Source organism: Melospiza georgiana, chromosome 1, assembly GCF_028018845.1.
Source record: "Melospiza georgiana isolate bMelGeo1 chromosome 1, bMelGeo1.pri, whole genome shotgun sequence".
Lineage (NCBI taxonomy): Eukaryota > Metazoa > Chordata > Aves > Passeriformes > Passerellidae > Melospiza > Melospiza georgiana.
This window is the reverse complement of record NC_080430.1, coordinates 151,012,053-151,036,160: the sequence shown is the minus strand read 5'-3', so window position 1 is coordinate 151,036,160 and position 24,108 is coordinate 151,012,053. Positions and strand designations below refer to the sequence as shown.

At 51.9% G+C, this 24,108-nt stretch overlaps 1 protein-coding gene across 2 annotated transcripts in view; it reads left to right on the top strand.

Annotated features, from left to right (window-relative positions):
• The window catches only part of PTP4A3 (protein tyrosine phosphatase 4A3), a 41,804-nt gene extending 21,429 nt beyond the window's left edge, over nucleotides 1–20,375 (top strand). For both annotated transcript variants that reach the window (XM_058035711.1, XM_058035721.1), the window contains exons 2-6: nucleotides 9,414–10,230; nucleotides 11,494–11,586; nucleotides 14,813–14,943; nucleotides 15,299–15,373; nucleotides 15,763–20,375. In XM_058035711.1, the coding sequence (XP_057891694.1) occupies nucleotides 10,126–10,230; nucleotides 11,494–11,586; nucleotides 14,813–14,943; nucleotides 15,299–15,373; nucleotides 15,763–15,880 (522 nt within the window). In that variant the 5' untranslated portion in view covers nucleotides 9,414–10,125 and the 3' untranslated portion in view covers nucleotides 15,881–20,375. The remainder of the gene's footprint in view (nucleotides 1–9,413; nucleotides 10,231–11,493; nucleotides 11,587–14,812; nucleotides 14,944–15,298; nucleotides 15,374–15,762) is intronic.
• The last annotated feature ends 3,733 nt before the right edge of the window (nucleotides 20,376–24,108 follow it).

The window sequence follows — 24,108 nt, the reverse complement described above, 5'->3', positions numbered from 1 at the left end:
CATGCAAATCATTGCAATTTCCCTTCCTGAAATACCAGGGCGTTTGCTGGCTTTTACAAAGCCACTGCTGGAAATCCTTCCTGTGAATGACAGGAACAGGATTGGATGACTCTTCATCTTCTGTATCAAAAGACAGTTCATTTAAGTTCAAGAAGTGCCAGGATCTCTATAGTTTGCCATCTTTTTTCAGCTGGTTTCGCCTCCAACAGTGGCTGGGAGCAGCCTTGGCATGCCAGAGCATCTCTTGTGTGACAAGTGAGGATGTGATTTAAAATCTGCTCATCTGGGGCTGTAGCAGCTGCTCCCTGCTTCTGGTGTGCAGCCCAGAAAGGGACAGGCTTGGTGGTAATTGGGGAGCCCATTTCTGCAGTCCAAAACCACCAAGTCCCAAGCTGCAGCACTGTGGGGCTCCGGCCCAAAGGGTTTTTCATCCCATTTTCCTAATTCTTAGTGTCCTGTTCCAGCAAGGTTTTTTTTTAATACCTTGGTTAAACTTGAATCCAGTTTGAACCCCATTTGGTGAAGTTGCAGGTGGGAAGCTGGGTGGGAGCTGATGTGGAGAACCCAGGGGAAGGGTCATGGTGACACCCAGCCACTCTGGCCATCAGACACTCAGAGAAACATGCAGTGGTTTGGGCTTTAAAGATTGTCTAGTTTCAGCCATGCTGCCATGGACAGGGACACCTTCCAACCAACCAGTTGCAACCAAGTTGAGTTGGTTTCTCAAGGTCTCATCCAGCCTGGCCTTGAACACTTCCAGGGCTGGTGCAGCCACAGCTTCTGGGGACAACCTGTTTCAGTGTGTCACCACTCCCATCATAGCAAATCTCCTCCTTATGTTCAATATGAACCTGCCCTCTTTGAGTTTAAAGCTGTTGCTTTTTGTACTATCACTACAGCCCCATGTAAAAGTCTTTTTGAATCTTTTTTTTTCAGCCTCTTTAATACATTGAAAACCTGCAGTGAGGTCTCCCTGACCACCAATTCCTGAGCTGCAGAAAGAGCCACTGCCACATCCTCACCTTTTTATGCCCATCTGAGCTCAGCTGCAAGGTGCATTTCCAAGGAGCTTTGGGTTTCAGAAGTTCTGTAGTTGGGAAAAGATCTCAAGTTGCACCAAGGGAGATTCAAGTTGGATATCAGGAAGAGTTTCTTCACTGAAGGAGCAACTCAGCATTGGAATGGACTGCTCAGGGAACTGGTGGAAAACATCCCTGAAGTGTTCAAAAATGGGTAGACATGGTAGTCAGGAATGTGGTTTGGTGGGGAGGATGGTACCTGGTTGAGGGATGGACTTGATGAGCTTGGAGATCCTTTCCAACCTGAATGATTTTACAGTTCTGTCTACAATTCTATTATTGTGGTTTGTAGACCCTGAGCAATCTGAGCTCCCACTGCCTTAATCTCCTCCCTCCAAAGTGATGCTTGATCCTCCTTCCTCCTCCTTCCAGTTTATTCCCCATCTCCCATGTGGACAAGGTGCAAATCAGGCTGAGGACATGAGGCAGTGTTTACACACCAGGCAGGCTTGGCAGTGAGAGTGGGGACATTGCTGTCCCTCCAGCAAGAACAGCTGTGACTTGCAGCATTTCATGCCCTTTGATCTTATATTTGAAAGAAAACCACCTTCATTTGCTCTGTGAGCTCCCACAGTGTGGGACAACTCTTGGCACAGCTTTGGGGTTTTGCACAAGGGTGGCAGGACCATAGGATTTTGTCCTTGTTGCTGAGGATGGCTGGGTCCAGGAGGGTAGGAGTAGGTGCAGGGGAGCAGGAGAGGGTGCAGGATCAGGCCATGCTGTAGCCATGCATCCAAATCTGGCAGCTTGGAACTACCCACCTTTGTCAACATGTTGCTTTTGCAGAGCATTTGTCCTGTGGCAACCACAGAGCTCTGCTGTGTCTTTCTGCTGGAGCTAAGGAGTTTTCTGGAAGAGGGTTTTAGGGAAAACCATCTCTGCAGGACCTGGGCTTAATGGGAGGAGCCAGGAGTGTGATGTGTTCTGGGGTCTTGATAACATTGCCAGACCTTGACACATCCTACCCAGGAGCAGCCTCTTTTCCCATCTCCCTTCACTTCCTCCATGGCTTTTAATTATCCTGGCTGACACTCAGTTGTGTTTCCCCAGGACCTCTCTGTGTGGTTGATACTCCTGAGGGGACACTTCTTACCTACATGGAGCAGCTCTGTCCCATCCTGCTGGAAAAGGGACATCCCTGGAGGGGCTGTTTCAAGGGGCAGTTTCTGCTGTTAAAGTGACAATAGCCATGGCTGGAGAGGATGAGGAGGAGACAACCCAGGGGATTACTGTCCCCATGGGCTTGGTGGCTGCCTTCAGAAGTGCTTTGGTGTCCCTCACACAGGAGAGGGCTGGCGGTGCTGCCACCTCCCAGCAGCCTGTTAGGATCTGTGTGACCCTGTCTTGGGGTGAAATGTGTAAAACAAAAAGTGCAGAGCAGCAGCAAGATGGTTTGGGAGGACAACCCCAAGCAGCACAGAGTCTGGATGGTGGAGGAAGCTGAGAGACCCACAAACACCATCTAAACCTGCTGCCATTGACTTGGAAGAGCTGCCTTTCTCCAGAGCTTGGCTTCTCTGCGCAATCCTGACCATAGCTTGATGCCACCAGAGATCTTTCCATGGGACACATCACAGGCAGAGCATGTTCTGTCCTGTGTTGCATCCCCAGCATGTCACAGAACACTATTTCAACATTGTCTGCAGGTCAAAATCCACCCTTTGGGTAGATTTGAGTCCCGTGGAGCCCCCTCCATCAGCAAACTTCCATCAAAGCCACCGCAGCCTGCCTGGGCTGGGGCTTGTGCAAGAGGCGCCAGTGACGCAGACAGGGCTCTGGTGGCCTTGGCTCAGGGCTCCTGGTGGCCTGACCAGGTAATGTAGGGACAATTCCCATCAGAATCCCCCCACTGAGGAGGGACATTGCAAATAGCAAAGTTCAGGTCTCGTGGGGCAGAGGTTCAGGCTCCAACTGCACCTCAAATGGGAGGTCGTGGCAGCTCCTCCCTGCCCTACCCAGGAGTGTGCTGCTGTTTCTCATGTTTCCCCCAAAAAACACATCATTCTGCACCCCCAAGCTTTGCCACCTGCCACAAGTATTAAATTTGCTCAAAATACCGTGAGAAACCACAAGAAAAAGCTGAACAGATGTTCAGCTGCACCAGAGTTCCAGGGTGGGAGAGACACGTGGCAGTGGCACTTGTTTGGGGGGAGCACTGGGGTCAGTTTGCCCCCAGTGTGTGTTTTGGGGCAAGGATGCTGCTTTGGGATTCTTTTCTTTCCAAAGATACTGTTGGACAAGGCTTGAAGCCTGGAAATGCCCAATCACACACAGATTTGCTTTTTTTCCCCTGATTCTTCTGGCCAAAAGAAATCCCTGAAGGGTGGGGGGAGCTGGCCCTCAGTATTTGGGGTGCCTGACTTCCCTGTGCATTGGCCACCAGAGCATGGGGATCATCCATCCCCAAAGGACCAAACCTTTCACCTCTCCCCAAAAAAACCCTCTAGGGCACACCCTCTGCAGATTTGGGAGGCAGCCAGCCCCAAGCCTGTTATTACTTTTCCCCATGGAGTTGGCCTCTCTTCCTCCCCCCTCTTTTTTTCTTTTTTTTCCTCCTTTCCCTTCAAATCCAAGCCAGGAAAAACCTCTGACGTGGGTACACGGCTGCGAGCTCCTCGTGGCTGCTGGGGGAAGGCAGTGGAGGGGATATCCCAGACCATAAAACCAGGATCTCACTGTGAGTTGTCCTCTGCTGGGGACAGGGTGGGAGGGATGGATGGGGGGCTGTGTTCAGCTAGGGAGTTCCTTTTCCCCACGGCATGGAAGGTTTAGTGCCTTTTTCTGGTTTTTATGATTCTCTGATGGCTGAATCTCTTTTGGTTCAAGAAGGAATTGGGTTAAAAAGCTGTCCATGGAGACCTCAAATTCGAGTTGCTTGGGGGCTTTGTGAGAAGGGAAGAGCTGAAATTCCAGCTAAGGGGCTGTTGAAGGGGTGCTTGAAGCATCATGTTTCCTCCAGGGCATTGCCCTGTGAGCTCTGGACAGGAGAGGCAGCCCTGACACTGGTGGCATCACAGGAATTCCAGTGTGAGCACAGGGTCGGTGTCCAGGGGTTGTGAATCTGGGTGAGAGGGAAAAACAACTCCCAAAGGACCTTTGTAGGCACTTTCCACTCTGTGCCTCAGCCTCTCTTCAAAGACAAAAGGTGCAAATACAAGATAAGAAAGGGTTGATCATGTTACCAGTGCCTCCGGTGCATTCCCAGCTTGCACAGTGCTGGGAAGACTTTGCTCTTCTTTTTATCTGGCTGGCTGGCTCTCTGCCTCAGTTTCCCCATTCCTCCCTCTTTCCTGGTGTCCTGAGTGCCTCCTGCTTGCAAATGCTGGCATCTTTCCCTGCTCTCTAAATGCTACCAAACTCCTTAAGTCCAACTGGAGCTGCAAAATCAAGGGCTGCACAGCTCTCTTTGGCAAAATTTCCTGTTAGCCAGTATTTACTGCACACCAAAAAGGATGTGGGGAAAGATGCATGACTTGGTTTATCTTGCAGGTGTGTTTTCATGGGCTGCCAAGAGTCCCCCATCCCTCTCCCTCTACACCTGTGCATTTTTAATCCTCCCTTGTTGTGTTTTGCTCAGAAAACATCACGTGCAGCAAGAGAAACAACCTAAAAATTAACCCCTTGGAGGAAAAACCCCACAATGCTGCCCTGGCAGATGGTGCTGGGCACTACTTTGCCCCTGGCAGCAGGTACCCGCAGCCACCATGGTACCCAGCATGGCTTTTCCAGGACATCCCATCTGCTCTGTGCAGCTCTGCCCTCCCTGGAGCAGGATGTGCTGGTGCTGCTTGCACCTCTACCCACAGATGCTGGCTCCTGCTGGGTGTTTTGTTTCCATCGCTCTCCTCCCGGACCTTTCCTGTTTCCTTCCGTGCGGATGCAACTGGAGGAAATCTCAGCACACTGGCTGTGTCCCAGCTGCAGTCACAGGCTGGGGACAGCTCTGTGGCTCTCTGTGTCCTGGGACCTGTTCTCCCTGGCAGTGATGGCAATGGTGGCAGTGGTCACACTGGTGGCAATGCTTGGAATGGTGGCAGTGTTGGTGCTGGTAGTGCTGATGCTGGTGGCAGTGGTGATGTTGGTGGCAGTGGTGCTGGTCATGCTGGTGGCAGTGGTGTTCCTCCTACTGATAGTGGTGACACTGGTGGCAGTGGTGGTGCTCATGGCAGTGGTGATTGTGGTGGTTGTGGTGGCAATGGTGACAGTGGTGGTGCTGCTGATGCTGATTGCAGTGATGGTGGTGGCAGTGGTGACACTGGTGGCAATGATGACACTGGTGATGCTGCTGATGCTGCTCACGCTGGTGACAGTGGTGGTACTGCTGGTACAAATTTTACGTGTGCAGCTGAACCTCAGAGACCTCCTCCCCAAGGTCAGTCATGTCAGTGGCAAAGGATGTGTGCAGAAACTTCTGCAGGATGATAACTGGAAATACTCAGAAACTTGGATTCATTTCTCAGGGTGATGGAAGTGCTTGTTGGGAGCAGGGAGAGCAAGACTTCATCAGCCTAAAGGGGAAAAGGGCTGGTCGGTGTCTTGCTACGTGAGCTGAAAGCAGGAGAGAGGTCAAGAAAGTGTGACACAGCTGAGTGTTTTGTTGGATTTCTCTGAAGATGAACTTTGAACAGGAGATGTGCTCACTCTGAGATCTATATTTATGCACGGGTGAGATACACATTGTTTGGGTGAGTGAGAGCCTTTGTTCCGAGTCCCGCTGCTAAGGCTCATGTGGAGCGACACTTTGGCTCTGCACAGCTTCCTTTTCCTTCTCTTGGGGATGTGCTGTGTTTAGGAAAACCTGGCTCCACCATCTGTGTCCCGCTAGCCGGGTACCAGCAGCACAGCCATCGGGTCAGGCAGCTGCTCACTGCTCCAACTGAGCTCTCCCAGTCACTGAGTGAAGCAGATCTGACCTTTATTTTCCATCAGGTTGCCATGAGGAAGATCAGCCTCATTCCTTTGTTGCAGGCTCAGTCCCTGGACATCTGGGATGAGGCCAAGATGTTTGTAATGGTCTTGCCACCCTGCAAAGGAGTATTTCAGAGAGCCCTGTGATCCCCTCAGCTGTGGGGGTGTAAGACAAGGAGATGATGGCTCAGTGGTCCCCATCCCCAAGAGCAGCATCCTTCGCTGCTGTCTTGCCACACTGGTGTGTGTTCATACTGGATCCTCAGTGGGCTCTTGGCTGCAAAATTCTTGTGTAAGAAGCAGAAATTTCCACACTCATGGTGAAAATAAATCCATAGAATCATTAAAGTTGGAAAAGATCTCTGAGATCAGTTGTTAACACCGCCAGGTGTACCACTAAACCGTGTGCCACAGCCGTGCCTCTTGAACACTTCCAGGGATACTGATTCCACCACTTCCTTGGGCAGTCTGCTCCAATGTCTGAGCATCCTTTTAGTGATGAATTTTTTCCTTATACCCAATCTAAGCCTCCCCTGCACAATTTGAGGCTGTTTCATCTTGTCCTGTCCTTTGTTACGTGGAAGAAGAGACCAACCCCCACCTGGCTACAACCTCCTTTCATCGAGGTTCCCCAAAACGGGTTTGAGCCTGACAGGCCATTGCTGCATTGCTGAGCATCCTCATCCAGGGCTTGTTCACTGTGTCCTCACATGCTTCCTCTCCATCCCCCGGAGCGCTCAAATGAGAAGGATTTATATTCCACTTGGCAGGTTATTAATATTAGCTGAAATTCCCTTTTCCACATTGTTCTGCCACGCTTAATATGGAGATCAGCATCTCAGCCTGAACCGCCGGGGATGATTTGTGATTGAATACCCATTAGGGATTTATGGGCTTCAGGACTGAATTGCTGGGATGTGTGATTGCCAAAATACTTGAAACGCTTCCACTGGAGAGAGGAGACCTTGTGGGAAAGGAGCACTCGCTGTTCTCGTAGGCAGGCGGTTCCCACTGAGCCTCCCTTACTGGCAGCGAGCACGCCCAAGCCAATAAAAAATTGTCCAGGATCCAGAGCACTGATGGAGCATAAACTGTGTGCTGGATGATGACAGGGGGCAGCGCTGGCATTGGTGCTGGCAGCAGCTCCCAGCCCCACGGGGCTGCTCAGCAGGTGGGATTTAATCCAGGACATGGGTAAACATGGGCACAGTTTGTATTGATGTCCCTGGCAGCCGGTTAAAATGAGGTATGAGATTGTTTGGAGGGAGAAAAGTCTTTTTTTGATGCTTTCCCTTGTGCACCTCTGGTGCTGGTGTGTCAAATCAGATTGATCATCAGGATCAGATCAAATCATTAGGACAGATGGCATTAAACACACTGGAAGCCCGAAGAGCAAAGGCATGAAAAGTAAAAGCAAAATATCCTCAAGTCCTTTGTTTCACTGGGCTTTCAAGCTGATGGTTTGGGGCAATTCCTACTTTGCATCAGCTCTTCCCTTTGAGCAGGCAACTGTGGCTGCCCATCTCTCCCACCTCCCGTCCCTTTTTGTGGTTGTGCTGGCCAACAGATTGGCAGCTGGGATATGTAGGAGCCAAAACCACCCCAGTATTATCCTCCAGAAATAACAAATTGGCTCTTACTCAGCCATGGTGAGATTGTTTTGGGAGGAAGCAGACCCCACAGACAAAGTGATAGGTGGGATCATCACCAAAAAAATCACAGTGAACACTGTGGGGGAAGCAGGTTTCCCAGCCCATCTTGCAGGATCATTGCAAGCTTTGAGCAAAAATTCCAGCTGCTGTGGTCCAGGTGGGGAGGATCAGCTACCCTGGGGGGTTCAGCATCATCTGTGGGCTGAGCTGCTCTGAATCACACCTAAATTGCTGCAGAGAGGCAGCTCTCACCTCACTCCCATGCCTCAGCCAAGCTCCCAGCCTCCTTCAGCCTCTAAACTCTGATTTCTCAATGGGGACTGGAAAGTCACCCCCCCTGAATGTCCCACTCATCCCCTGCAGCCCAGGTAGGGTTTGAACTTTCCAGAACATCCTTGCAGGACTCTGAGATAGCATTATCCCCTTCTTTACAGGCAAAAAAAATTATTCAGGTGTGATGGAACATGGTTGTTGGGAAGAGTCTGTGATTTTAGCAGCCAAACTGGGCACATTCAGCAGAGCAGCTCTGCTTCCCCTGACACCTCACCTGGCATTTTCCTGTTGCTATTTAACTTTTTCATTCCTGGCTACCACTGGAGAAGCAGGAGGCGTTAAACACGTTGTAAATGATGCTCAGGCCTGGACAAACCCGTTGTCAGCAGCCAGGTGCTGTCATGAGCTGGTCAGGGCTCAGCTCATCTCCCTGCTCCCACCTTGCCTCCTTGCATAAGGGTGAGACAATCCTGAGGGGAAAGTTTCTGGCTGCTGTGAGGAGAGCCAAGGGGGTGCCTGCTGGCCTGGCTCGTGTTACTTATGTGCTTATAGTCTATTTTGAGGCTCTGGCTACCCAGCACTAAGCAGCTGCTGACCTGGGGAAGGACCAGCTTCAAAACAAGAGTCCAGTGGGGAACAACCTGGGGAGGCTCTGGCTGGGTTTCCCTCAGCACTGAGTGGGGCTGGCAGAGCCCTTGCCTCCCTGCTGGGCCCATCATCTCATGGATTTGAGTATTTACACAGTGGGAGTTGATTTTCTTTCTTAATCCTTCCCACTGCCATCCTTGAAAGCAAAGATGCCATGGGTGGAGGGGCCGGGCTCCGTTACTGGGAGCAGCGTGCCGGCGGTGTGGGAATGTGGATGAGCAGGCAGGGAGACACATCCATCACCAACCCTGGCAAAACCACACACACACAACCCCCTCCTTGCCCCCCCCCTCCCCAAGATAGCTCATTTGCAGGCAGCTTAATTCTCCTAAGAGCATTAGAGGTGCATTTAGTGGACATGAGCCCAGTGCCAGGAGCATGTGGCCGATTAGCGACAACGGCAGCTGGGTTCGGGCACAGCGTGCATTTGGGGTGGAGATACTCAACGTGCTTTTTGGGGACACAAAGGTGAGGTCTGGGGGGGGTCTGGAGGGGTGTCAGGGGGGTCAGCTGGCATGAATTGGGTGCTTAAATCCACCAGCAGGTGCAGATGTTGGGTGGTATAGGGGAGCAAGGCCTTCCCTGTCATGTGCTTTCTGTTCTGCAGGTGAAATGTGAGTTACCCTCTCTGGCTTTCCAGTGCCATTCCAGCTCTCCAGATAATATTTCAGCTTTAGCTTTAAATACCACCCCACTTTCTAATTTGTGATCTCCTGTTAAGATGAGAATGGTCAGGGATGCTCACAGGGGATGTAGAAAGTGATGGTGCCTTCAGGAGTACCCACACCAGCCAGGGGCTTCCTTGGGGAGGAGCACGCTCTCACCATCACATTTCCCTTTCTCTCCCCCGCAGCCTCGCTCTGCACTGGGATTTATGGAGGTGCTGAGGAGCAGCTGTGATCCCCACAACCCCCTGCAGCCCGCCCTGTGAAGCAGCAGCCCCCGGCCACCTCTCCTCGTCCCGCCCAGCACCCCGACCCTCGGACTCAACCATTCAAGGCTCCCGTGCATGGATCTCCCCAGTGAGGCTCCGCTGCCCGACGCCGCCGACGCCGCCCCGTAGGCTCCCGGCCCCCCGTGCCGCCCCCAAGTACTCCACATACCCCGATGGGGTAACGTGACGGGGGCCACCCTCCCGCCACCACCCAGCACCCCCCATATGCAGAGGCCTTTCTAGAGCGCCCGGGAGCGCGCGGCACCGGAGGCGGCAGCCGCTCGCCGTCGCACACACGCAGAGGACGCCAACACTACAGCAAAGGGATTTTTTTTTTTAATTATTATTATTATTATTATTTCATTAATATTATTTCCCCCCCCCATCTGGCTTTTTTTTTTCCCCCTGGGAGGCTTGTGGTGTGTCAAGGAAGCCGGTGCGCTCCCAGGAGTTGGGATTATTTGCACAACGTCTGTATATTGAGTTCTTGATCCTGTTTTATTTTTATTTTTGAAGCGCAGAGGGGTCGTGGGGTTTTTGTTTGGTTTTTTTTTGCCCCTCCACACCACTCTTTCTTTGGGTTTTCCCCCTGCCACTGTCAGCACCACCTCACCTTCCCACTGTCCCCACCATGGCCCGGATGAACCGCCCTGCACCCGTGGAGGTCTGCTACAAAAACATGAGGTTCCTCATCACCCACAACCCCACCAATGCCACGCTCAGCACCTTTTTGGAGGTAAGGAGGGGAGACTGGAAGGTGGGCACCAGGGTCTAGTTGCATCTTTTGGGGCTAAAAGATGATGTGGATGAGAGGGCAGCACATCCCCTTTGGTACCACAGCCCCTGGTGGCATCCTGGGGCAGTGGGTCCAATCCTTGCCAGCTTTTTGGGATGGGATGTTTTTCAGGAACCCAAGTGTGATGTTTGGGCACAGTAGAGATGGAGTAGAGTTTCCCCATCCCCTGCCAGATCCACCAGCACATCATGTCACAGGGTTTTGGAGTGATGCACATGGGTGCACAAAACCTGCTCTGTCCCCCCCAGCACCTCAATAATGGCTTTTGATCCCAAAAGCTGTAGTGCCTAGAGTGTGTTGGGTAGTGCTGGAGAGCTTGGTGTTGAGGAGCCAGCACTAGTAGCAGCTGTGTGAGTGCCACTGCCTCAGGGTGACAGGAAGGTGGCTGTGATTTGGGGACAGCCACCCCTACTCGCTGCAGAGAGCGATGGGGACCACACCAGTGAGAAGAGAGAAAAATTCCCCTTTCCTCCAGTCTCTTAGACTTTTGGCCAGGCTGCTGAGCGTGTGGGGCTCACCACGGTCTGGTGAGCAGCCATGGGGAACAAAGGAGGTGGATCACTGGGGATGATCTCATGGTTCCCGGCGAGGCCGACGCACCGGGCGCGTAATCCGGGGGCAATCCTCGCGCCGGGCACTGAGCCACGCTGGAAGCATCCCAAGGCCCACGCCTGAGCCTGCAGCGGGTTGGAATGATGATGGGATACAGCAGCGAGGTGGAGAAGGAGCCCCTGAGCCATCTGTGAGATGCTGAGCTCTGCTGGTGGGGCATGCTCAAACTCCCCCACTGCTGCCTCCATGCATTTCTGCTCCAGGAGTGTGACCTCAGCAGGCACAAACAGTTTCTCCTTCAGAGGACTGGCACCCATGTCAGGGATGTTTCTTTGCCTGAGGTATAAAATCCCTGCTGATGAGGCTGGCAGGGCTTAAAAATAAATGGCCCATTGGTACTCGTGACTGAGGAGTCATGAAGATGCTGGTTAAAAATCCTACAACGCCACGTGGCTTCAGTGTCCTGGGATTTCGTGATTCCTTGTGCCTGCCAGGGATGGACCATGAGTCATGGGTTCAGAGAAGGGGCACAGCACTGTTTAAGGGTCCATACTGCTCCACATGGTCATAGCAGGGCTTGGATGTGTTGGGGTTAGCTGGGGTGCATCTGGCAGGGTCTGTTCAGACCTCTCCTTCTCCTTCCCTGCCCAGGACCTGAAGAAGTACGGTGCCACCACAGTCGTGCGAGTGTGTGAAGTGACCTATGACAAGACCCCCCTGGAGAAGGACGGCATCACTGTCATGGTAGGTGGGCAGCAGGATGTGCACAGGGGGCTGCCCCAACACCACCCTTAATAATCCCATCCCTTGGGGCTGTTAAACACCCTGGCAGCCCAGCACAGCATCGCACTGAGGCAGGAGCAGAGCTGGAAGCCCAGCTGAGCTGAGCTGAGGCTGGTGCTTTAAAAAGAGCCGTGCTGCCCACGCAGCCGAAACTGTGACTCACTGCCTGAGTCGGCAGCTGCCTCCCTGCCTGTTGCTCAGGCTCTGCAGCATCCAGGGATGAGAGCTCCTGATCCCACAAGGAAGATGCACGTGGTTCCCATTCCCCCCCCAGCGTTATCTTATCCTGGGGGGTGCTGTGAGCTCTTCCAGCAGCTGGCTGGTGCAGCTGGGGGGGATGAAAGGGAGCAGGCAGCAAGCTGGGAAAGGCAGAGCATGCAGCTGCCTGGGCTGTATCTTGGCTGATAGGTAATTGGAGATGATGTCAGATGTGATAGCCCTGCCAGGGAGTTCAGCTCCAGCTGGGAAGTGAGGCTCTGCTTATTATTTAGGGAAGGGTTTGGAAAGGCCTTGTGTCTCCTGGGGTGGTCCTCTGTGTGTAGGACCTCTTAATATAGCTCTGTCTGTATAATGTATATCCTAGAGAGAGGAGGCTCTTAGATCCTCAGGGATATGGGTGGATAATCCCATGGCTCTCTAGATACAGATCCTCCCGATGCAGATGTCTAGATAGAGATGCAATCTGTGTCTCTACTGGATATATCTTGGAAAGATCACTGTATCCTGCATATATAGAATCTGTGTGTTGTAGATCATAGCTGCTCACTTACACACCAAATTCTGCAGTTTACCCCATTTCTAACTGGAGCCTCTAGTCTGAGTTTCTATCTCTAGGATATACATACCTCTTTACATCTCTTATATCTCTCTTATGTGGAGAGATACATATCTAGGATGTATTTTATATAGAGAGTTAGAGAAACTATACAAGATACTGTACAGAAACTAAATAGCTTCTATATCAATGTTCTATAACCATATAGAAACTATATAAGGCAAATCAAGAGATATCTATTACCTGGTTTTCTATAGATAGATGTATCTCTGCAGGTACAGAAATATCTCTATAATTATATCAAATGTCTGTATATTTTTGAGATATCATGGTATATATTTTTATTTGATATACACAGTTTGGTATATTTTTATCTGTATCCTCATTTATTTATCTGTATCCTCATAGATAGATCTGGCATATAAATATATCTTGGTGCACAAGTCTGATGAGGAGCAGCTGAGGGTGTTTAGCCTGAAGAAAAGGAGACTTGGGGAAGATCTTTCCTCTCTACAACTTCCTGAAAGGGCAGGAGTTGGTCTCTTCTCACAGATAATAAGCAAGAGGACAGGAGGGAATGATCTTCAGTTGCTCCAGGGGAAGTTTAGATTGGATATTAGGAAAAATTTCTTCACTGAAAGGGTTGTCAAGCATTGAACCAGCCTGCCCAGGGAAATTGTGGAGTCACCATCCCGGAGGGGTTTAGAAGAGCTGTAGATGTGGCACTTGGAGTGGTGGCCTTGCCAGTGCTGGGATAACACTTGAACTTGATGATCCTAGAGGGATTTTCCAACATAAACAATTCTATGCTTCTGTATATAGACCATATATAGGTCTGTGTATGGAGAAGTGAAGGCTCTGGGGAGACCTTAAAGCCCCTTCCAGTCCATAAAGGGGCTGCAGGAGAGCTGGACCATTTACACAGGCATGTAGTGATAGACCAAGGGAGAATGTCTTTAAACTGGCAGAGAGCAGATTTAGAGGAGACATAAGGAAAAAGGTTTTTATCATGAGAGTGGTGAGACACTGGCACAGGTTGCCCAGAGAAGCTGAGGCTGCCCCGTCTCTGGAACTGTTCATGGCCAGGTTGCAGCAGCCTGGAATGGTGGAAGGTGTCCCTGCCAGGGCAGAGGGTTGGACCAGATGATATTTGAAGGTGCCTTCCATCCCAAACCATTCCATCAGGGGATGATTCTGTAGGGTGCTGTGTCATCCCTGGTGTGAGCCCCTGACCTGCACTCATGGCTGCAGGGAGGACATGGCCCTGCAGGAGGAGATGGCCTTGCAGGACAGGGCTGGCTCAAACACCACAAATACCCTGAAGCCCAGCGTGCTCCTTTGCCATCAGATCCCAACAGAAATCTCACCACCTGTTCAAACACTGAAGTGAAGCAGCTTATTTTGCCTTCTCACACTAAGGGTGACTTCAGCGCAGCAGCTTAGTGACTCACTCCTCAACATCTAGGATTAGGGCCCAGTACCCCCCACCCTTCAGGGCTCACCAAGCCACATCCTCTCCAAGTGATGCTTCCCTTCCTGTCTCTCTCTGCCAGTGCTGCATAGCCAGTGGCCTTGCTCCTCCTGACAAATCTGTTTTGGGAAAGAAATCCCCATTTTTGGACACTTAGCCCTCATAACTGAGCCCAGGGCTGAAGGATATCAAATGCAGAATCCATTTGACCAACTTCCTCACCATGCTCCAATTTTGAACCCCTGCAATTTGAAGATGAAGCTCAGAAGGAGATGGGATTTTTTTTGTCCCTTAGTAGCCTTTCCTGAAGGATGATATTTAGATAGCCTCATTTGGAGTGATCTCCCTTCCTCTGACTCTCTCTAGGGCTGTGTGAGTGGTCCCCTGACCATTCTTCTGGTCTTCCCCTCCATGTGTTGCAGGAAGCTGAATTTCAGCACCTCATCAAGCTCGGAGATTTCAACCATCTTCAAGCCACCTTTGCTCAAATCCCCTACAGTGTGATCCCAAACTCTGGAATTAGGAGCTGGCAGGAGGGAGGATGGGAACTGCATCACCCCAAAGCTCAGTGAGCTCATCTGGATGGGGATGGAGCATGGGGTCTGCCATCCTGGTCTGCAGAAGCAGGAGGTCATGGGAACCATGTTGCAGATCCTACAGGTGCTCCTGTAGGCTGAACCTGCCCATAGGAGGCCAGAGGACTCCAGACCTAGATTTGTGTGGCTTCAAACCCTGAGCCAGAGCAGCCAGGGAATTCCTGTTTGCCAGATGATGCCACAAAACCACCTGTGTCCCTACAGAGCTACACTGTGAGCCCAGTTCTGGCACTCTTCTACCTCCCTGCAGCTGATGCCCCAAACACCATCACCCCAAGTAAAAACCAACCCCTAAAAGGTTTTCCCCAGAGACTTGACAACGTTTCTCTCTTCCCAACCATGCAGGATTGGCCATTTGATGATGGAGCACCTCCTCCCAGCAAGATTGTGGAAGATTGGCTCAACTTGTTGAAGACCAAGTTCTGCGAGGACCCCGGGTGCTGCGTGGCCGTGCACTGCGTGGCCGGCTTGGGCCGGTGAGTCCGAGCCCAGCCCCTCAGCTGCCACCCCTCATGAGTGCAGGAGAGGGAAAACCATGCCAGCTCTCCTCTTCCCCTTCCCCAGCCCCACTCTGAGCAGGATTTTATCCCAGCTGCCACCTCTCCATGAAGGCAAGAGAGGGACAACCATGCCAGTACTCCTCCTTCCTTTTCCCAGTCCCTCTTTCAGCAGGGTTTTGTGAAACCTTAGTGGGAATAGGTGTTGATGGGGAGGATCTGCTACCTGAGCTTCTCCTTGAACTTTAAATGATGGATATTGAACTTTAGATGATGGATATCAGCCTCTGGGCTGTGTGACTGGGGAGTGACAGCCACTGCTTCTGCCTTTCAGAGCTCCCGTCCTTGTCGCGCTGGCCTTGATCGAGAGTGGGATGAAGTATGAAGATGCCATCCAGTTCATCCGACAGTAAGTGGAGCAGTGGTGTGGTGTTAGGGCAGAAAACCCCTCTCTGAGGGAATGGGTTTTGTGACACTGGCGTTGGTTTTCTCTCCTTTGGGAGTGGGAAAACAAGGCATTGGTGTGGAGCATCCCTGAGGGGCTTGTGGCAGTCACCCCATCTCTGCCCCACATTTCCTCCCCAGCTCTCCATGTCCTGGGACTCAAAGGGTGGATGAGCAAGGAAAGCTGCTGGGCTCAGTGCCTGTCTCAATCCCTGGAGGGTGCACCTGGCTTCAGCCTCCAAAATCCCTTTCTGCTCCAGGAAGGAGTGCTCAGCACCCTGACAAGAGTGGTTTGGGGTGGGAGGGATCTCATGCCACACCTCTGACTGTTCTGGCATTTCTCTGTCCCCCCAGGAAGCGCAGAGGAGCCATCAACAGCAAGCAGCTGACGTACTTGGAAAAATACCGACCAAAGCAGAGACTCCGATTTAAGGACCCTCATAACCACAAGAACAAATGCTGCATCATGTAACCTCAATGACCTCTTGCCAAAATCCGTGCACAGACCCCCAGGCACTCGCACACATCCCACCCCTCACCTCCTGGCCCGGCCCTGCACTCCCCAATGCTGCCCCTCTGCCAGGGCTGGGCTGGGGACATGGAGCATCTCCAGTGTGTTCCAGCACTCACAGCACACTCATCTTGCTGGATCCCAAAAACGTCTGCTCTCTCCAGCTGCAGCCCCAAGGAGGGAAGGCAGCACTGCCCTTAGACTCTTGGTGTTGGCAGACAATGAGCTCATGTGACTGTTCTTCATCACCATCCTCCTCCTCCTCCCTTTCCCCTCCCATTGCACTCAGAGGGGTGGGCAAAGAGTGCTTGGTTTGGGGTGGTGCAGGCAGGGCTCTGCCAGCTGAGAAGGGATGGGGTGCAGAAGGGCCAGAGCACCCCCAGAAAAGCCTTTCCCCCCCTCTTCCCCATCAATAAGGGCTGCAGCAGCAGGGATGGAGGTGGGGATAGCACAGTGGCCTCGGGGGGGAAGGTGGTGATAGCAGGGAGAGGTGACAGGGGCTCTTAGCTCAGTAACCCTTGTGACCAGGGGAAGGGCTGAGCTAAGACCCCCAGCACCATTCCCTTTCTCCTGGCCCCTCTATCAGCTCACCACCTCCCTGTTGCCTCAGTGCCAGCCAGGATGCTGCAGATGGGGCTCACTGGGGACTCGCTCCGGTGAAGGCAGAGCTGCTGAGAACCTCGGGGACCACAGCAGGGCTTTGAGGCACTCAGCTTTGCTGGGGTGCTGGATCAGCACTGGGTCCCTGGGTCCCCCAAAGTGTGGGGTGCTCTTATTTACAGCTTCCAAATTCAGTGCCCAGGGTGGTGGGTTCTCTGCTGTCCTGTCCCCACCCCTGAGCTGTGGCACAAACCCCAATTCTGGCTGCAGTGCCCTGGGGACACTGTGCCTCTCAAGGCACATCCATGTCCTCCACCACCACTGCATTTGCTGGCCAAGGGGCTGGGCTGCAGCTCTCCATGGGGATTTGGGGCGTTCCTGGCAAGAGCACATCACCTAATTTTGCACCTGCCTTTTCCATATCTGTACTGAGTCACCTGGCACACACCCAGCTGGGGTGGGCTCAGAGCTGCCCTGAGCTGGGACATGAAACATCTCTCAACTTTCTGCCTTTGAACGCTTGCAGCAGCTGGAGCAGTGGGCACCTAGGGGGTGTGGGGGTGGGTTTTTTTCTTTTAATGAGGATAACAAGAAATTTGCTAATTAAAGGGAAAAAAAAACTTTAAAAAATACCCTGTTTGTCTTCCGCACATCCTCTGGCCATTCTTTCTCCTGTCACTGCCCAGTAGAGCCCAGGAGGTGACCCATGGTCCCCCAGCACTGTGTCACAGCTGGCTGCCATCCACTGCCACCAGGACATCCATGTGGCCCAGGGGATGCTCCAGGTGTCCTTTGGGCTGCTCACACCTCAGCTGCAGAGGATCACAGTTGTTGGGACAAGGAGGGCTGATCTTCCTTCCACCTCTTGGGGTTTTAGGCTGAGCAGCTTGAGATGCCCTCAGTGTCCTGTTGACCCTGAGTTGGGTCTCTCCAAAGGTTTGTGTGCCTTCCAAAATGTAGATATCCAGAGACATTCACTTCAGAGTGTTCATCTCTTGGGACAGGTGGTGAGGAAGGCTGGTTAGACACCTTCAGTACTTGCCGGAGGCTGAGTCCTGCTTTGTACCACCACATGGGTGAGCAGCTGAGGTGTTTGGAGCTGTTTCCAGCACCACTTCACCTGTCCTGACAGGGGCCAACCCCACTGCAGGGCAGGGAATGTCATCCTTTGGGATAAATTGTGCTGAGAGAGCTGGGGACCCTCCACATGTGGCCCTGGAGTTGTCACACCACACACCTTGGGCCTGTCCAGCATTGTGGGTCAACCCTCAATGCCTTGAGTTTGTCCTGCTCTATCCCAGGCTGTTGGTTCCCAAGACTCGTGGAGAAGGCTGAAGGGTCTCTGTTGGTTGGGAATAGTATGGATTGGGCTGATAAAAAGGCCTGACTGTATTAGAGCACCCTGCTGGGTGGGTCACCATCCCCTTCCTGCTTGGGTCTGTCCTGCTGCTGCTAAAAGAGGTGCTGCTCCTTCCCCAGGGACATCGGAGGTGGCTTGGCATTGTGGTGGTGACAGCCCCAGACCCTGCTAGCCAGGAAACCTCCCAGTCCCGTGCCCTTCCTTGTGGGAGCTGTTGCTTTATGGGCCTGGAGACGTTTCTGCCCTGGCAAGATGAGTTTTCCTCACTCATGCTCATGGCAGCATCACCTGGAACGTTGCCCAGGGCAGGAGGTCCTGGGATTCAGCCACGATGCCTTTGAGCTGGACTCAGGCTGGGGACAGAGGGATTTGAATTCAGCCTCCTTTGGCCACTCTTGAGCAAGACTTCACTTAGGTCTCAGCCTGGGTGGAACATGAAGGGGACAGGCTTTGCTTTATGTAGCATCAACCCAATCACCTTAAAATTAGGGAGCTTCTGGTATAAAAGCAGTCATTGATCTGGCCATGTGGCCAAATCCTAAGGGCATCTGACTGGCAGAGTGACATCTTGATCCTCCTCAGTTTATGATTCACTGAAAAAAACCAAACCCCCAACAAACCAAATCATGCTGATTTAATTGTCCTAGATATTTTTCCTTTCTTTTTTTTCATGGATATCTCCCTCTTAACCCTAAAATGTGCTGCTTCCATGGAAAGGATACCTTGGCAGCCCAAGAGCTGCTGTTTTGCATGAAGGGCTGAATTCAAAGTTTCTCTGGGCTGGACTGCCAAATATTTGGGATTTTTTTTTTTTTTATATGGACTTGGGCTCCTTCCTCTGAGGTACCAGCTCCTCAAAGTTTCAGCCTAGAGAAGGTTACAGAATCAACAGGCTGGGGAAATTGAGAGGTCTTCCAAGGGGGATTTGGGTTAGAAATCTCAAAGAAGAGCTCAAAAGTCTTAAGACAGTTTGGTAATGGGGAAGGTTGAAACTCAGTAGACAACATCAGACAAGGGCTCATGGTTTGGGCTGGTGTTGGGTTCTCTCCTTGTACACTAATCCTCATTTCACCTCAAATGCCAAGATGCTGAAAGGACACCCTTAAAAATCTGGTGTATTTGCCAACGCTGTCACTGCTCCGGTTGTTTCCGTCGAGTCCTGGCAGATGTCACAGAGAGCAGACACCCCCATGGCTTTGGCTACAAACCAGCCACCTCTTCCTGCCCTTTTCTCCACAAGCAAAGGCTCAAACTGGGTTTTAATCATTTCTCACCCCTATCCACCCCCTCACCTTCCATGGGAAGCCACCACAATTTGCAGGGATAAGGCTCCAAATTGGTGCAAGAATTTGGAGACCCAAGGGATGGCAAAGCAGAGGTGCCCCAACCGTCCAACCAAGAGCCTGCAGCCTTTACCCAGGAGTCAGTCATGGCTGGGCCTCGTGTGAGGGAATAAATCTGAGCAGGAATTGTAGCTGTGTCCTCTCACCAGTGGCACACAGCACACATATGCCCTCAAATATCCCTTCTGTTGTTTGTTTTCCAGTCAGATGGAGCACGTGGAGGGGGTGGGATGGTGGGAAGGAAGGAAATGTGGCCATCACCAATGTCCAGCTCTTAATTTCAGAAAGTTCTGGTGACACACATGTAAAGACTGCATTTGTAAATTGATGAGTCTTGCAGTAAGGCTGACACTGTGGTGCTTGGGCTGGGAGCTTCAGAGGTTTATGTGGAACAGATTTCCCGAGAAAGCAGAGTCTGGCTCTACCCACAATAGAACGAGTTGTTTCCTTTTTTATTTTTTTTTCATTGGGTTTGTTTGGTTTTTATTAGTCCCAGTGGGAAAGCTCACAGGGAGATTCGTGACTTCCATGCAGTTTCCAAGGTCTTGGATCTGTTTTGCTGCCAGCACGCTGGGTAGGTGCAGCTTGGCGGGTGGCTTTGGATGGGATTCTGTCTGGTGGGAGACAAATGTGGCTGGTTCTTGGCACAGAGGGGAGGCCTGGGCCGGGCTCTCGCAGACATTCCCGGGGAGGGGGCGTTCCACTGCTTCCCTTCAGACTCTGATCTCCCAATGAACTCTCCACTTCCCTGCTGTTCCTTTCTGTGCAACAAAGAACTGCATATTTTCCTTTTTAACCCCCTGGGCAACCATAGCAGTGTGTAGATTAAGCCCAGATGATTTTTTTTTTGTTGGGTTTTTTGGTTTTGTTTGGTTGTTTTTTTTTTTTTGGTCTGAGCCATAGCTAAATTATTGTACCCAATGCTTTTTGTATCAGATGGCATCACTTTGAATATGCAGATGAGGTATAGGATCTTGACACTTTATAACCTTTTTAAAAAGAAACTTGTCTGTTTACCTAATGTCTTGTGTAAAAAGGAAAAAAAAATGTATGCCTTCGGTAATCACTTTTTTTTTGTTGTTTTTTTGAGTTTTATGAAATTACAGTGGTTACACTCCAGCAGCGAAATAAAAAGCGTTCACTGTTTTGTACATCCCTGTGTGCCTGGTGCTGCTAATGGGAATTATCAGGATGTGGGAGGCTAAGGCAGAGCTGAACTCTGGCCAAGGGTGGAAGTGTTTGGGGGAGTTTGTTCTGGCTGGAGAAGAGAGGGCTTCAGGATGGCCTTAGAGCACCTTCAGCACTACAGGAGAACTGGAGAGAGAATTTGCAAGGGCTTGGGGTGACAGGACACCAGGGAATGGCTTCAGGCTGACAGGGGGTGGGTTTAGAAGAAGAAATTCTTGCCTGTGAGGGTGGTGAGGCCCTGGCACAGGCTGCCCAGAGATGTGGCTGCCCCATCCCTTTAAGGCCAGCTTGGATGGGGTTTGGAACAGCCTGATCTAGGGAAAGGTTTCCCTGGCCATGGTGGGGCAGTTGGAACTCTATGATCTTGAAGGCCCAACCCAAACCATTCCATGATTTTATATCCAGTAGAGTCTAACTTTGACTGGACACCCTGGAATACACCCAGAGGAGACACTACACACACCTCACCTGATTCCATTAAATCAGTTGGGTTTTTAACTCTGCTCCCCATGACCAAGGAAGGCAAAGACCAGAGTCTCCATGGCAGCTGAGGAGTTGGAGCTTGCCCAAACAGGATGATAAAGCAGGGAAAGCTGACACAAAGTTGTGAGAGCTCCCAAGTAATTACATGGGGGTTGCATGGAAGAGTGGGGAGGAAACTCCCCTTGTGCTGCTCTAGATTCAGGAAGGATTTTAAGCCAGATGCCAGCTGGGAAGAGATAGAGGTGAAGCAGGGTGGCGTGGCCAGAGCTGTCCTTGGATTCCCCCAGCGCTTCCCAAGTGCTTGGCACAGCAGATCCTTATCTCCTGCAGGCTTTGAACCGCAGCTGCAAGGGGCACTGCCTTCTCCTTGTGCAAGAAGCAACTGGGCCTTCAATCAGCCTAATTGCTGCCTCTCCTCTCAAGCAGGAGGGCCAGGGGGACTGCTGAACATGATGTGTGTGCTAGAGAAACACCCACCCGTGCTCCTGCCTGTACATGCTGGCTCCTACCTGCTGCATTCCTCCCTGCTCTCTGTCACCCAGACACGTGCACCCCTCTGCAGGCCAGATCCCAACTCTCTGTGTCAGGCTGCTGCCACTCCATGCTCAAGTCCTTGCCCTCCCTATGAGGAGTACTATGAAATTCCATTAAACTGGGGGTTCTGGAAATGCTAAGTTGGCCTCTCACAGGGATCAGCCCAGAGAAGCTGTGGCTGCCCCATCCCTGGAAGTGTTCAAGGCCGGGTTGGATGGGGCTTGGAGCAGCCTGGGATGGCGGAAGGTGTCCCTGCCCATGGTGGAGGCAGGGGTAGAACTGGATGATCTCTAAGATCCCTTCCAACTCAAACCATTCTATGATTCTCTGATCTCTTCCCAACTGGTCCACAGTGCCTTAAACAATTCTCAGCAGAGGATGCTGGTACCTGCAAGGTCCATCACAGGCAGTATTGCAGTGCTTTCAGTCTGGCCAACAACAAAATCAGTGAAATCTCCCCTACACACACTTCAAGGTGGATGTCCACAGCTTGGGTTCCTCCCTGACTCCCTTTCCAGTCATCAGAAGTCGAGGGACAGCACCATAGATTCAGGGGGGACTCATCTGAGACTGTCATGGAAGAGCTCCACCACCACAGAGGGACCCCCAGAACTCTCAGCTCACTCAGACACATCCTGGAGACCCCGAAGTCTTGGGAGATGAGCCATGGCTCTCAGCTCTCTCTGTCCATGTTCCTACCCCACCTCAGCAAACCTGGTCTACAGAGCAAGGGGGCAAAGGTTGCAGGGTCTTCAGTAAATCCAGACCAGCCACAGACCAGCCTCATAAAACTAGATTAAAAATGTTTTCTGAGGGCTGCCTTGGTACATTCTGAACCATGATGAAACCTTCCTTTGATTATTTTGGACTGCTGCTGGCTGCCATGGCCAACGCTGGCTCTTCCCAGGCACAGCAGAGCTCTCAGCACAGATCCCACCAACCTGCCTGGGATCAGCCCTTTCACAACACCTTCACCTGAGGACATCCTGCTGCCTGAAAGGGTCTCCCCACTTCCCTCTGTGCCCAGGGAGTCTTGAACCATCATCTGTGCAGGGGAAAAGGTCTCACCTGCCCTCAGGACCTGGCAGACCCCAGGTCTGGGCACACAGAGCTGGAAGGTGGGAGGTGCTGCCCTGCTTGCACTGCAGTATCTGGAAACTCCCATGCTGGTAGGGATGAAAATGTAGGGCAACTCTTGGGTTGGAAAGAAAATTAAAATGTTTGCAACAAATATAGCTGAAAAGTCAAGTGGGGAATTAGGCAGTGCTTGGCACAGGTACAGGAACACGGATCACCAGGGGTGGGTTCTGCCCTGGGAGCTTTCCCTGGGAAACAGAACAAGGAGGGGAAGGAAAAACTCTTTGCCCAGGCTCCCAGAACAACCCCCATGGTCCAGAAAGGGAATCCTGCAAATCCCACCACAGCAAGGAGCTGTGCTGCCCTGTCTGAGCCACTCGCCGGGCAGCACCTCGGGGCAGAATTTGCTTTAACCATGGGAGAGAAAGAACATTTGAGTGGCAGAAGAGACTTGCAGGGAGCTCAGAAAGGGCTGAGTCACTCGCTGTCGGCGTCAGCAGCTGAGGAGAAAAGCGTGACTGCCAAAGAGCCACCTGGAGCTTAGTCAGCTCATCCTTTAAAAAAAAATTTAAAAAAAAAGGAAAAATCTCAACTGCCAGCCTCTCCTTCATCCCACCGGAGAGCTGAATGTGCCGCACGCAGCCGGGGAGCTCCGTGCAGAAGCGGCGGCTGTGAAAATGAAAATATGAAAATAAGAAAATATGAAAATATGAAAATGCCCTTCCCTGGCTGCAGGTGCTGGCTCCTGTTGCGACACCTCCCTTGGGGCTCGCAGCAGAGCAGGGGAGGCAGCACCCACTGTGCTCTCCCACAGCACCAGGGCAGCCTCCAGGGACGTGTCACGGCCAAGCTGGGCTCGGTCCAAGCACCGGGGGCGGAGGGGATTAGAGACACCCAGCGCTGGCACAGCGAGGATGCAAGAGCTGCCTCCGCCTCGCAGAGATAACTGCGGCTGACTGACTCACCTGAGCCAGGGCATCTTGTCTGGATATCAGGTGGAGACAGGGAGCAGCAATGCATTTAAATGAGCTTTTGATCTTTAAAGCAAACAAGGCCGCCTTGTTTTGCAGCGCTCAGGCAGCCAGGCAAGGACGGCCGGGCTGGGTTTGGGGGGCCCAGTTCAGGGCACTCGCTTTTCATGGATGGGTGAAAGCACTCAAAACAAGGGCTGTGATAAAGGGCTTGTCATGAAAACTCACCTGGAGCTGCCAAAATGCTGTCTTGTGGCTGTGTCTGCGTTGTAAATCTGCCAGGGTGAGTGAGACAACACAGCTGGGTAAGGCAGAGAGGCTGTGACTGCCCCAGCTGCAGCCAAGGGACACACCTGGCAAGAGGAGTCTGCTCCTTCTCTTTGCAGCTTCTCAATTTGTTCTCTATTCTGGGAATATTTCAGGGTAAAGCTATAAGGAACTGGGCTGACCCCCATAACTGCCCTGCTTTGAGCAGGAGACCTCCTTCCAGCCTGAATCATTCTGTAGTCCTATGAAGATCCCAGAGAAGAAAAGGATATCTTATAGCTCATAGGGTGCAAAGTAGGTCACTGAAGGAGATTTTGGAGAGATATTCCCCTTGGGGCATGTGCCTTCCCCTGACAGTGCACCTGT